A 15,408-nucleotide genomic window follows, 5' to 3' on the forward strand; every position below is an offset into this window, starting at 1 on the left:
TTTGCGTGTTAGAGTGCTGGCAAGCCATTTGGGCGTGTGTAATTTACTTGTGCGGTTGGATTTGTAACTTATGTGGTTGGGTATATGCATTTGTGACTATATGTATTGGTCAGCTGTTCGAAGAAGCAACATCTCTGTTGATTGCTTAATAATTTGAAAGAATTAGTTGAATATCTTAAAAAAAATTATGACAATTGTAGTTATTTGCTTAGTTATGTGGTTGTAATTGTGTCAATTCGTACATGCATTTGTGACTGTATGTATAGTTCAGCTGGTCGAATTAGCACTATTTCAGTTGATTATATAATAATTCGAAAGAATTAGTTGAATATCTATAAAAAAATTATGATAGTTATAGTCAATTGCTATTTATATCAATTGCTGACCGTAGGTCAGCTGTCCAAATTAAAGAATTATTCCTCTAATATATTTTTTTTTTAGCTAAATAGGGAATGAGTTTTGATTTTGACTGACTGTGTATTTGTGTATATTGCGTGTGCGTATATTCGTGTTTTACTGTTTAAATGCGCGTGTATTAGAATATTCTTCAGCACAGTGAGGTTGATTAATCCATAGACAAATAAATGGACCTAGAGATATGACTATTTGATATCCAGTACCAATATAAAAACTAATCGACTAACAAATAGAAAAAATGTATCAGCTCCTTTAATTATAAGGTGCTTAAGCACTATTTAGTTTAATTAGTTACTTTTCTTTTTAAAGATTTGAACTCGTTTTTTCTAACGTTATTGATATTAATGAAAACCTCCAAAAGCGTAGAATATTAATTGTTACTATTATAGTAATATGGTTGGTATTGTCGCTTTTTTAATTGCAATTAATCCTAAATACCTCTACTAATCGTTGCTCTATAACTATAATTACAACCTTATTATGCTTGAACATTGCTTTCAGCTGTCATTGTTGCTTTGCATGTAGGTTTCCAATTTTTATGTTTGATTTTTTTATGCTTTTGATGAGAGTGAATCACTAGCCGATTGTTACGCTAATCGACCATATCTTAAAACTATAAAAACTGAAAAAAAATTTCTAGTCCCAGTTTTGCCCTATTGATTGGCATTCGACAACATTGGTCATTTTGAGTTATATTTGTTTACTTCCACGAAAGAAGAATCTTCAGTAAGACTTTTAAAAAAAGTGATGTAGATTTCAGGGTCATCTACCGCGCAGATAAGACGCAGCCAATACAGTGTCAAAAAATAAATGAATATCGAATTATTTGGGAACCGATACTAGCTACTCACTGTTAATATCTAATTAAATGTAAGAAAAGGGTCAAATGCATTCCTATTTATATTCAGTTTCATATTTCAATTTTTTTAATACTTTTGTACGATTTCGTCAGGGGTAATTTGTTGACTGGTTTGAAAGCAAGTATTTTGTTCATGCTACTCACACGTAACAGCAGTTCACACAAAAACACCAGAGTAATCCTAGGGATCCTTGGAAACCCTTGGAGTTACAGCATAAAGCGTAGACTATAAATAGCTGAAGCGATTTTAAATCGTAGAAGAACTGAACAAAAATAGTTTTTTTTTGCGGCAGTGGATAGCTTTATATTTTCAAGCTACCTTCACTTTCGTAATTACTCTTACGTTATAATCGCTGTTGTCTTGCAGTCAATATTTGTTAAAATGAAACATTTTTGTGGGAAAACTAGCACTGATTGGTTATAAAACGGCGCATGTCGTGTAATTTTCAATCTAAATACATTGTTTTCTATTAATAATATAGTCAAATGTACTTAATGCTTGTATTATTTGTAATAGTTGTAATAGTTGGTTTAATCTTCCGCTAAACTCTACCACATCTGCTTTGTGGGCTTTTACTTGACCCGAGAATGACTTGTTTCGTGAAAATGACAGCCCTGCCTGATTTGAACTCAGGAGGCCATAGGTTTAAATCATGCTTATTCTGGATATTTAGATGATAACAATGAGGCACAACAATGATACAGAAGCTTCGTTTTTTCATTTCATTTAACTTTGAACTTCAAGGAGCTGTTCATCGATATTCTCGGTGTATTTGGTTTGATGAAAAGTGCGGAAGATACATATTTCTCTAAGAATAATTATAAAGAAACTCGTTTTAGTTCTACAAAAACTTATTTAAGTCAAGATAATTACATTGAACAATGGGGAAACAATAAAATTCAAGCAATTCTATTGCAAGTGCTAGGTCATTACATATTATACCTATGGTATCAAGGGATAAAAAGTGAATAGAGCCTCCCTAGACTGCTTCGCTGTCAAAATCCAAACAGTTTTTCAGCGGATGGAGGATATATTTTAGTGGAAGAGCAGTGAAAATATTTGTGAAAAGTGCAGGATAAAAAAATTAATCTAGTAAACAAATTAAATGAAAACACTTGTATAGAAAAAATTTGAAAAATAACAGCAGATAAGTACTATTGGTCTTTGTGCTGTATCGGAGTACAATTGAGTATAATTATTCGAAAATTGGCTACAGGTTCAAAAGTGTCTCGGTAACATTGCATAAAGGTGCTTGTAATATCTTTTCTATGGATGCAATATCATGATAACAATGTATAGATATTCTCGATGATAACAGCAAGAGAGGAGCGCCAATTTAGGAGTGTCTTAAATTAATTCAAATTAAATCTTTCATTTTTGCACTCTATGTCCTAGTCGTTTTGAACACCCACACCATAATGCAACATTTTCTGCCAGGTACTATATGTGGTTTGATGTATTAACTCGCCCACGTAAACTGATGTATAATATCGTAGATTTGACTTCACTCTGTGATGTCTGTTAACAGCGTTGCCAAGTTGTATAATAGCTATTGTGTCGTGACAAAATTCATTAAATTTTGTTTTATGAAAAATTTTAAATGTACTCTCGCTTCCCAGTAGCTGTTTTTTATACTAAATCAACAGGTTTGTGTACTTTTATATCATGTTGGATGTAATTTTTGCTATTGTCAAAGGTCTGAGTTCACTAAATCCATGTTCAATTCAATACTTTCATGCTAAGACAAATTTCAATATCGTCAAATAACAGTAATGAGTAATTTAATAGGGGTTTATAGTTCTGTCAATTGTAATGAGATATCCGATCTGACCAGGATTATTAATGAATCCACACTAAACGGATCTATCATTGTATGCCTGAGACTCTTCTCAGGCTCTTGGAAAACAACTTTGGATTTTTGTCTGCGTTCAAAACACAAATCCAATTACAAAATTTTTACATGCATATATATATATATATATATATATATATATATATATATATATATATATATATATATATATATATATATATATATATATATATATATATATATATATATATATATATATATATATTATATATATATATATATATATATATATATATATATATATATATATATATATATATATGAATCGGTCAGAAGACCTTCCAGAATCGGTCAGAGCGGCAGTAAGTCTGGCATCATTCAAGAGAATGGTTAAATTCCATTTTTTAAAAAGGAGAGAAGTGTGATAAGAGGAAAGGGTATTTATTTATTTAGTTTAATATTGATTATTTTGTTTTTTACCCCCCCCCCAAGGATTTTTTTTTCTTTCTTCAAAATCATTTAAAGAAATGATCATTAATGGTAAATTCTTTGTTTAATTTATATGTTTTGGATGAAAATAAAAAATGTCTATGTCTATATATATATATATATATATACATATATATATATATATATATATATATATATATATATATATATATATATATATATATATATATATATATATATATATATATATGTAATCGTAGCTTCACTTTTCCTCTTTCTAATGTAGCTATCCCGTGCGACGGATGGCAGTGCAGAAACGGAAATTGTTTGGATGTCGCGCAGCGTTGCGATGGATTTGAGGATTGTGATGATGGATCAGACGAGGCTGGATGCATAGGTCAGGAATTATTCTCATTTCCAATAAGTATTCTCTTAAATTAATGTGCATTTTAAAACATTCACCCTCTCTCCCAATCATAATATGAAACTCTTATGACTTTTTTCATATTTCCTCTTAGTTGATGTATAATTGACTTACTTTTGAGACTTTTTTTTCGAAATTCCCCTCCCCCCTCCCGAAGCTGAACCATGCGAAAGTAGCTGAAATCAGGATCATCGTTTGTTCCTTAAAGCTCATCCTTGTTGATTTTAATCTTTTATTAGTGGGAACCTAACTAGTCGTGAATAACGAAATTGCACGTTTCTTTGATTGTTGATGGAACATCAGTCTAATAGTTAAAATCTGCGAAAATGCAGTTATCAATGAAATTCATCCACTTAACTTTCCGATGAAAAAAGAAAGTAAAATGAATAGCTGCAAAAATTGACTGCTCAGACGAACTAGTCACTTCATCAAGTGGGTGAATGTTCCGCTGCTATAATGAACACCAAACTAATATATATATTTTACGACAAGGCACTCAGTATGGAAGAATATGGAATCTTCTTGAACCCCTGTATTGTAACCCTGTGTAATTGTTGCTAGCTCAAAGCCCCACTAACAGATACAGTTACGTTGAGTGAAAGATTAAAGTGAGAATTCCGCCGACGGCTTTTTCAATTTATGACAAAACGAGGTCCTACATTGCAGCTGTTGCCGTACAAAAGTTTGACGAAGTATTCTGGACATAATTCTAGTATTTCGATAATATATTTCGCATTTTAGGGTTTATAGCCAGTTTTGTCGCCCCGCGTATTCGTCCCTTTGGGGGATTCAGAGAAGCACTGGAAAGCCCGTGATTTGAAGACAACTTGTAGAGAAGAAGTGTCCATGTTCATTTTGCTACTGACACAAGTCTTGAAACAACGTTTATATATTTTTTTCTGGAACGTCGTTTTTTTAGAGGAAAAGAAAATCTTACACCAGAATTTAAAAGTATCCAGACATAATAATGGCATGGTTGGGAGATTGGGACGAAATTATGATACAATAAACCTCACCGGTAGATCGTAGTGAGAATTCAATTAAGTACCCAATTTCCAGACATGGCATATAGTTTGAGAGAGAAATTAGCACATGTAAAACCAATGATTGGTTTTGAATAAATGAATTTGAATGAAACCATACAGGAAGGCTGATGAATAAATGTATAAATCAAATTGAAGTTTTGTCCGTTAATTGTGTGGGTGCAGCTTAACCAGATTGTGCTGAATCGGCATTCTTCCAATAAGATTTTTCGAGAAAATAAGCAATTCCATAAATAAGAGAATCTGTAGCTTGTAATTAAGAGAATTTTCGGTTGTTAGCCTAGTGGATATGTTCGTTGCAATATTTTCCGGTCGTCACGTACACGTCTTGCGTGTCCAAGAACGTCAATTCTCATCAAGAAGGAAAAAATACTGGGAACTTTTCCTACTGACGAGAAAAATAAATAATGCCAGTATAGATTTTAAGTTATTGAATTACACCTAACTGATGGTAATTAAATCAACTAATCAGTAATTAAACCTAATTACTAATAAAGTAATTGCGTAATAAAGTAATTAATCAGTAACAAATCTAACTAATTCGTAATTAAACGTAAAATAAAGAAATAAGTAATCATACTTATAAAATTTGCAAAACATACAAAATATCGCTTGCGATTATAACTTCTTAACAGAATACTGGGGAAAATCTGGTATTTCGTTGTTGAAAACATCTCGAAGAATTGCGTTAAAATGAAACCTCAAACCCCCTTAATTTGCCAAATATTCCCCTTAATTCCACTAGTATTGTACTTAATTCCCATAATATTCCCCTTAAATTCCCTAATACTAGCATTTTCGCTGTTCACAAACAATAAATGCGTTATTTGTTGCTGAATAATCTTACTTCTGCCCATTAGTGTATCTTTGTGCAAATTGATTGACATGCAGTAGGATCGTCGTTTACAAGACACTCTCAAAGCAATTAAAACTTGGAATCGTAAGTTGATTAAATAAAAAAAATTGTTTTTTTCCACCGAAAATAAGGAGCAACATTAAAACTTAAAACAGAAAATATTGCGTAAATGAAGGGGATTGCCCCCTTTACGCTAAAGCTTGAATTTTGTCCCAATTCTCAAAGAATGGCTCCTGATACACAAGACGCTTTTATAAAAGTATTAAAAAACTCTACCGTAAAGAGCGAAGTTTTGAGCAGAGGGTAATCCCTTTATATACGTGATAATTTCTGTTCGTTTTAAGTTTTAATGTTGCTCCTTACTTTTAGTTGAAAAACTTGTTTTCATTTAATTATCTACATGTGCATATTTCAAACAGTTCGTGGTAACGAACTGTAGTAAGGAGAGACCTCGCTCTATAGTAAACGAAACTCTAAAAAACGGAATTTTGGTTACTAATAGATACATCAAAGAATCGGATTTTTATGATAATTTGAGGGGCGGATTGATGAGGGGGCTGCAAGTTACAAAATTTGACCAGTGTTTAGGTATAGTAATGGTTATCTGGAAGTGTACAGATGTTTTTAGGTTTTTTTTTTGTTGGGAGAGGGGGTTTGAGGGGAGGGGTTACGTGGGAGGATCTTTTCATGGAGAAATTTATCATGGGGAAAGAGAATTTGCATGAAGGGGGGCGCAGGATTTTCTAGCATTATTTAAGCAAAAAAATGAGAAAATAAATAAAGAAGTTTTTCAACTGGAAGTATGGAGTTGCATTAAAACTTAAAACGAACAGAAATTATTACGTACATAAGGGGGTTCGTCTCCTCCTTAATACCTCGCTCTTTACGCTAAAGTTTTTTTTTAGTAATTTCAACTATTTATTCTACGGTCTTTGTGATTAAGAGGTCATTCTTAATGGATGGGATAAAAGTCAAGCTTTAGTGTAAGCTATTGACGAGGGGTCGAACCCCCTTATATACGTAATAAAAATATACAAATACAAAAGTTCGCTACGTAAGTTAGCTCGTAAGTTACGTATTTTTATTACTAATAAAAACATTTGTAAAAAATAAAAAGCTCTAGCTGCCATCTTAATTAACCAAAACTTGAAGCGTAACTAGGCCTCCTCATCCACCCCCCTTTTTTTTTATCAAAATCATCCGATCAAAACTAGGAAAAAGCCATTAAGTCAAAAAAAATTAATATGCAAATTTCGTTTTAATTATTCATATACAAAACATGTATTAATTAAAAAACGTTCAGAAATTAAATAAAAAAAAAATACAAGTTATTTAAACTGAAAGGAAGGAGCGACATTAAAAATTAAAACGAACAGAAATTATTCCGTATATGAAAGCGGTTGTCCCCTCCTCGACGCCTCGCTCTTTACGCTAAATTTTTTTTTATTTTTTTAAAAATTAGAGTTGTCACAAAGAGTCAAACTTTAGCGTAAAGTGCGAGGCGTCGAGGAGGGGACAACCCCTTTCATATGCAGAATAATTTCTGTTCGTTTTGAGTTTTGTCGCTCCTTACTTTCAGTTTAAAAGACTTGTTTTTTTTTTATTTGATTCAAACAAGGGGTGTAGGCAGGTGCAAAATCCTGCTGAGGACTATTTGAGAAATTGTGAAAAGTAATAAAAAAAGAACTTTAGAACAGTAAATATCCCTAAGGATAGACCTAGAAGTATACTCTTTAAGGCTGCAGACTACACACCTCCCTCCACTTCCCTCGGAATCCCTCACCCCTCTACCCCCTACTACCTCCCTCGGAAAATTTCTTAGGTTCCACTTATATATGAAATATTCGTAGGAATAATATGATAGAAAAACAATTTGGATACTAATAGGTAGATAGATAGATAGATTTATTCACACGAAAACCCTATTGGGCCCTTGGGAAACACAACAAAGAAGCAAAAAAATATAACGTCGAAACGAAAACTGGCAAAACACTAGAACTGGTTATTCAAGACAATTTTCACGATGCCTCATACCCGGACGAACCTTCCAATATTTTGTATCTAAATAACACCTACTTTTCAAAATTTACAAAATTTTCGATCTCCTATAATGAGAAATTCGAATAATTTTACGTAATGAGGTTTGTATTTTATTTTTAGTTTTTCAGGGCTGTCCAGAATAGCCAAAATTCTACTATGCCCTTATTCACACGGTAGAAAGTTCCTTTTTGGCACTAAATTTACGGAGTAATTTCAAAATTTTTCGTCAAATACTGCCATTTGCTAATAACAGCTGTAAACAAATTTTATGTTTTAATGTCTTCATTTTACAGATTATTGTGAAGGCAAGGGGGACCTCTTTTGTGGTGACCCAGGTGCTGGTATTTGCAATAATGGTATTTGCAGTTGCAACGGCGGCTATGTCCTCAAAGAAGGAAAATGTATTTGTAAGTATACCAATATAAGATTTTTCCTTAAATTTATTTTATTGACTGACAATTTTTAACTGAGCCTCCTAATGTACATAAGAACTGATTGGGTAGTTATTCTATCCATGTTCGCCCAAGTATCCCCGGCTTCAATGAATATTCTTCAATAGTCACCGAAACTGACAACCTTTGAAAACTGAAGTCACATAGACCACTTAATGCTGAATATACACCTCAGTCCAAAACATTTCATTGTCTAAACGTAATCGGTGTCAAGAGTTATGTGTCTCCCATGTATTATTGTTTTCTCCCCGTCTTATCATATAGAAAGGCTCGCTTTATAAAATCGAAGGAGAGATCATTCGAACTGAAATTTTAAGTTCCAGTACTTTTTCAAGTGTTTGATAGTGATTGGAAGGCAACCAGTCCCCCCTCTTGCTCTTTTGCCTTAGGCATCACAGTGTCCCCTTATGCCATTGATCTGAAGTTCGTAGATAGCCGTTTCAATAACAATATCCTAACGTTTCAATAAGTTTGCGCACAGGGGGGATAAGAACCACGCAGCCATTGAGGTATTGTCCCTCAATGGTTCAAATAAGCTACATCCAACAGATACATTTTAGTAGAAAAGGCAGGCACATCTCGTTAAAACCGGAATTGTGCAAGGATTTTCAGTATGTTCTTTGTAAAGTCATCCATTGCCAATTTTTTAGTAAAAACATAAGACGGTAGCACTTTGTTTTACTTAGAAAGAAGTAATGATTCACAATCTTTATCGTTTGAGACACAAAGTAGGGCTATGGAACCTGTTCCACTTTCCGCTCCTTACCGCTAACTTTTTAACATAGGTATGAATGGTGCACGTTGTTTTATAATACAAAAACTTGTATAAATACAACGGTCTTCATTATGATACGATGTATGCATCCCCCCCCACACTTTTTAAAGTAAAAAGGCTATGGAAAAATTATTGTGCTAAAACTATGCGGTTAGTCAGAAAATATGAACTGAATAATGAAGTTCTGCCTAAAACTTAAATGGCAAACTAATATCTTAGATCATAAGTAGAGAAGCTTGAAAATTTACGTTTATTTCTTTAAACGACTTTAATTGACTTAAAATCACATGTTTCAAAACAATAGTTCCAAATAGTGATATTAAAACTTAAAACAAGGAGGAATACAGTCATATAATATGTCAAACTTAAAATGAATAGAAATTACTATGAAATGATGATAGAAAGTTAAAGCGGATATATATTACGATGTATAATCGATTGAAACTTAAAACGGAGAAAAATTAGCACAAATAAGATTTGGGGTGCCACCCCCTCAAAACACCTAAATTTTAGAGTTTCACTTGAGCTTATTGACAATCACATACATTTTGAACAGATTTTTTTTTTTTGTCATAGCATCAAAAAATGTCACTAATCGAGTTTACAAGAAATTTTACCAATCAAGGTTAAAGTAAATACATATATGCCTTTGAATTTAGTTCTAATATTTTAAAGTAGCGTTCATATGTCCCTCTTTATAACTTTAATTTTGTTTAATTCAAAAACATTGAACATTGTTGTCTACATAAATCTCTAAAACGCCAATTGGTAATTTTGGAAACAATGTATTTAATCATCAATGAAGCGCATATGACACTCTAGCCTGTAGAAGGTTGAATGGGTGATACCACTTTGAAACTGTCAAATACGACAGTTTGTTTTGGTCATTACTATATACTTTATATGTGGATGTAGTCCAATTTAATAAAATATAGCTATTAAAACATAGATTTTAGGCCAATAAGGTGGGAATATCCTCCTCGTCTCTCGTTACGTCTTTGATTAGGTGTTTTGTAGGTGATAAGCTCTTGGCTTAATATTATCAGTTAAAGTAGGTAAACTAGTTGTCGTTTGAACTAATTTGCTACAGTTGCGTTTTGAATTAAGTAAACTTAAGGTTTAATCATGGAAGGTTTAATCATGGAGTTATTCCCCATGGAATAACTTCCATGGGGAAATCATAGAATCTACCATATATTTTTGTATTTAGCTACTTATCCAAAAAGTCGGTAAATCATTGTAGATATTACCACGAGTTGAATCTTAACGTAAAACATCTTTCCTCTAATTTTTCTCTTTGAACTACAAAAGAGTCAGCACAGACATTGTTAAAATTGCTTCTGGTGGGGTTCTAACTCGTTTGGGTCAGCGATTTAGGGGTTCACTGACGAATCTTCTTTTTAAAGTATCCCCACTGTATGTGTTATGAGTTTGGTCTGTTTTTGCCTTTGAACAGTTCTAATTAAAAAATATTTGTTTTAGAGTGACAACTTTATTCCATTTCTCCGGTTTTTTCTCTTATTTCATCAAGGTTTTAAGCAATAATCATACCGTCTTTTTATTTAAATCTTGACGGCATGTGTTCCGTAATTCAAGAATTTACTTGAGGAGTTTTAGCGTTATGATTTTGAAGTTAGTTTCACGCTGAAGTCATGGGTTAGATAGACCAATGTTGTCCTAATGGACTTTCAGTACCAAATATAACACCTTGTCTGATGCAGATGTCACTATGCTATCTGATATAGAAAAGAGCAATGCAACAGGTTTTTAGAAATGAATAACTACCGTGGTACTAAGTCTGACCATATACCTGTAGATTTTACAGGCTTCAAATATTTTCTATTAAGGTGCTTATTTTCCGTCCTCAGAAACGCAGGAAACAGGACGAATTCCTACCTGAGTTCAACCCTCAAGAAACTTTGCCAACTTGGGACCTAAAATTATCCTTTTTGTTTAGTTTTCAGGTAGCATTAAGAAAATCCCCACCCCCTCCACATGATTTTGGGAGTGTATTCCAGGGACCAATTTTTTTTATTTCAAATTCCTCGTAATATTTTTATTTAAAAGTTTGTTGGTCAATCTCTGACTAGCTTGAAATTAGCAACTGCAAGCAGATGTCTGGTGATGCATCTTTTATGATGTCTTATGATGCATCTATAAGCAGATGCATCTGTAAGCAGATGTCTAAGAGAAGGTGTTTTCAAAGATGGTCTTTCTCAAACCAATTCAAGTTGAGATCGTAACGTTTACGAAATTGGTGCGATGTAATGCAGACCACTTATTGCCATATATTTAGGATCTTTGCCTTTCTTTCCAGTATAAATCGCATATTAAAATTGTAAATTATATTTTTTTTCTTAGTTGATTTCTGCGAAGGACAAGGCGACTATTTTTGTGGTGAGCTTGGTGCTGGAAGATGTATAGATGGCTCTTGTAGCTGCAATCTTGGATATGCTCTTGAGAACGGGAAGTGCCGACGTAAGTTTTCAGTTTATAAGACTTTCACCGTCAAAGTTGAATTGAACTGTGACATTAAGGCTGCTAGATCAGTAGAATAATTGTAGTTGAGGATTAGGTTGTTTATATTACTGCCATATTGAATTTTAGGAATGAAGTGTAAAACCATTGTTATTATATAAAGCGTAAAGCCATTGATATGTCGGTGAATGAGTAACCTTTAAAATGTAGGAGAAATCTTAAGTAAGAATAGACTGAATGTATTTTTGGATAAATGATTACTTATTCATTGGTATACGCATACAACCGTTTGAATCTTTAAAGAAAAAAAAAATCCCGAAATTTGAAAAATAATAGTATTCTAAACTATTGAGATAGTATTATAATACTGTAAGCTGATATGAATTATAACATATACCACTAAAATGAGTTGCAAAACTTATAGCAACAATTTTAAACTATAATTATTTTCTTCTAACTTTTCCACTCTGTTTGAGTGCTTTTTTAAAATCCAAGTTGAATTGCAGAAAAGCATAATTTCTTATGCTTTTTGTAATTTTCTGTAATTTTTATAATTTATAAGCATAAGTTTATAAAGAATAATTTTATAAGGTATAATTAAAAAAACAAATTATATCATCCTTCATCCATAAACGTGGCCTAAGCGTCTCAGCGATTCTTTCATCAAATTATTTTTTTTACTGCTTATAAAAGCATTTGCAAGTATCTAAATTTAACAAGTTACTTCAAGAATGCAGTGGTAAACAGTAGTTTTAGATATTTAAAATGAAATTTTTATGCCTACATCCTTTTGTAATATATTTTTATAGAGAGGTTACTTTCCTAACAATCTTTAAAGCCTTTCTTTTAATTTTTGAAGATGTCAAGATGTCTATCCCCTCTCCTCTGGAATTGGGCTTTAGATTTTAAGTAAAACGCCCCAGCTTTTGATCTGAAAATCAGAGTTTGTTGGTATATCCATATGACGAGAACAAATATTAGAGTTAAAATAAATTATTAAGTATGACCTAAATAAATATCAACATAGACTACATAAGCTAAATACCAGCCATTTAACACGCTCCCTTTGAAACAAGTTGTGAGCTACGTAACCATACTTGGTTGTCGGCCCGGCCCTATCAATAGGTGAATGAGTTAAGGTCAAGTGCACCATACTAGTGGATTTTTTTGTGTCAATTTGTGACCTAAGGTGCAACTAACCAAAATGTTTGGTTTGGGAGAAATTGATTTTACTAACTCGCCTGTCTTTTTTGCACAACTTGTTCTAGTACCAATAAAAAAACAATTTCTAATTGTTTGCAGTCACTACCGTTACTAAGAATAACAACTTATTGTAGCACCAATCCGCTTGAGGCTTACCTAGCTGTGTAGGCTCCTCCTCCCCCAATTTAGTTAAAGCTTCGCTCTTTATCCCTCCCAGCAAGTTCCAATTCCCTTTAAATCCTTCCTTACGACCTCATGGATGGCCAAAAAACGATCTTTAGCTATCTTTCATCCTTTATCCTTAAAACATGTCCTAGGCATCTCTATCTTTCTCTCATTACTGCCATAGGAAGTAGGATACAGCCACATTTTCAGTAGTTTCCCGTTCTTTCACGAACTTGCTTTAAAATACATTGGTGTATTTAGTATGAAAATTAGTTTGTAAAACGTTGACACTTTTTGTCGCAATTTTATGGACTAACCAATAATATTGAGTAGGAGGGAGCCCATCATAAGAGGTGCCTTTGTTGATAAAATCTGCCAAATTGCCAGATATCTGATCGAGTTATTTGAAATATTGTCAGGCCAAAATAGATGTGTTTATCTGAAAGTGTCTTAAAACGAGCTATTGTTCTCAAAAGTCTTATTTAGTTGGCTTTTGACGATTAAATATTCGTTAGTTTTCCAAGGAAAAAGGTCATTGCATTAATGTCAGGTATGCCCATGGTTTTTGAAAGTGACAATATAATCTTCCAAGGAGTAGAATCTGTATATCTTTTCTGTACTCATCCATTCGGTGCATCATCTAATTCTTTTTCTGTGTGCATCAATTTAGTTTTATCTAATTTCTTTTTTCTTGAATTATTGGCAAATATTTCATTTTGTTCATGAGATAAACTTTGCACATAAAACTGTTTTTGTTTTTAATTATACAAGTCTATTTTAGTACTACTGTAAAAACCAGTGGGGAAATTTATAGACATCCTGTATAATCTAAAAAAGAAACATTTATTGCTTAAAAATCTTTTGTTTTTAAAACCTTGAATATTCCGCCCTATTTCTAATTCAACTCCTTGTTTTTGTTAAGTGAATTAAATTTTCTATTTTTTTAATCGCCTCCAAGGAAACAAATAGATAGTAAAGACTTTTTTTATTTTTATTTTCTACTTTCTCTTACAATGATGTTCGATAATCATATTTTTGAACAGTGTGCATGCATATATTTATTCCAAAATCAAATTGACGTCACAAAAGTCCACAAAAAGAAAGAACGGACACAGTTTCTTTCCCCTTGAGGGTTCTTGTCATCAAGAGTTTGCCATATCATTAACGATAACATAATGAGACGCTAAAATAAATTAAAATTTGGGCTATTTTTCATCCTTTCATGCAGAGGATTGATACATTCAATTTGTCGCTTAATGCTTTAAGGAGCGACAATTTGTCGCTTTAAGGAGCGACCCGGCTCAATAGTAACCGAAACTCTAAAAAACGAAATTTTGATACCAATAGTTACATCAAAAGAATTGTATTTTAATTCTGATTTTAAATATGTAAGTTTCATCAAGGTTAGTCTTAACCATTAAAAGTTTAGAGTCTAAGAAAATTTTCCTTAATTTAGAAAATAGGAGAAAACAGTTTTTATCGTTTTAAAAAGTAGAGCTGTGACAAAGAGCCAAACTTTAGCGTAAAGAGCGGGGCTTTTTAGGAGGGGACAACCCCTTTCATACACGCAATAATTTCTGTTCTTTTTATGTTTTAATGTAGCTCCTTACTTGCAGTTAAAAAAACTTGTTTTTTTATTTAATTGTAGAATTGCAGCCCCTGTGTTTCTGAAAGGTAATGAGGATAGATTTAGCTCACAAAGATATTTGGTTCAGTTAAGGGTTTTTGTGACTTTGGTCCAATTTAGGTCAACTTTTTTATTTTTCTAAGAGTTACCAAAAAATAGAATAGAACACGTCTCTATTAACTGAAACAGTCGGTAGATAGCACAAGGACTCATAGTAATTTATAGCACACCTACTAAAAAATTGTCAAAAACGTAGATAAGGCAAATAAAAATGATAATGGCAAACTCCCAACATAAATAATACATAATTAAGTATGAAGAATATGGTCAGCGAGAAAGATGAACTGAAAATCAAGTAATGAAAGGTTGTCCAATTAGAAACAAGATAAAACAAATTAGAACTTTGTCAAGGCAAGAATGTGGACTTGATGTAAGCCAATTCTACATCATTTATTATGTTAAAAAAATTATGTTTCTGGGAGTTTTGAGCATAAAAAAAAACTACCTGCTTCATCGTTAAACTTCTCTTTTACTGCATTAACTTGATTTGATTCGAAGTCCCATTCGTCTTCGGAGGTCGTTTTTGGTCCTCTCCTTTCATCTGTCTATTGATGTAACTCCTATATGAACTTTTCTATTGTACCAGACAGAGAAAGAATGGTTAGGTGAGTGACGAGAAACTGTCTTTCCGTCTCAGATTTTGGGGGTGTGGTGCCATCAAGGGTGAGAACCGTGTACACGGCCTTCAAAGCATATTTTCAGGAGACACGTACTTTCCATTCCGTTGGTGTGTACCTTGAGACTT

At 32.7% G+C, this 15,408-nt stretch overlaps 1 protein-coding gene across 18 annotated transcripts in view; it reads left to right on the top strand.

Moving 5' to 3' along the window:
- LOC136039341 (basement membrane-specific heparan sulfate proteoglycan core protein-like) overlaps nt 1-15,408 on the top strand; it is a 392,752-nt gene that overhangs the window by 100,118 nt on the left and 277,226 nt on the right. For all 18 annotated transcript variants that reach the window (XM_065722975.1, XM_065722972.1, XM_065722979.1 and 15 more), the window contains 3 exons: nt 3,827-3,937; nt 8,197-8,310; nt 11,492-11,608. In XM_065722975.1, the coding sequence (XP_065579047.1) occupies nt 3,827-3,937; nt 8,197-8,310; nt 11,492-11,608 (342 nt within the window). The remainder of the gene's footprint in view (nt 1-3,826; nt 3,938-8,196; nt 8,311-11,491; nt 11,609-15,408) is intronic.

This window comes from Artemia franciscana, chromosome 19 (assembly GCF_032884065.1).
Source record: "Artemia franciscana chromosome 19, ASM3288406v1, whole genome shotgun sequence".
Classification (NCBI taxonomy): domain Eukaryota; kingdom Metazoa; phylum Arthropoda; class Branchiopoda; order Anostraca; family Artemiidae; genus Artemia; species Artemia franciscana.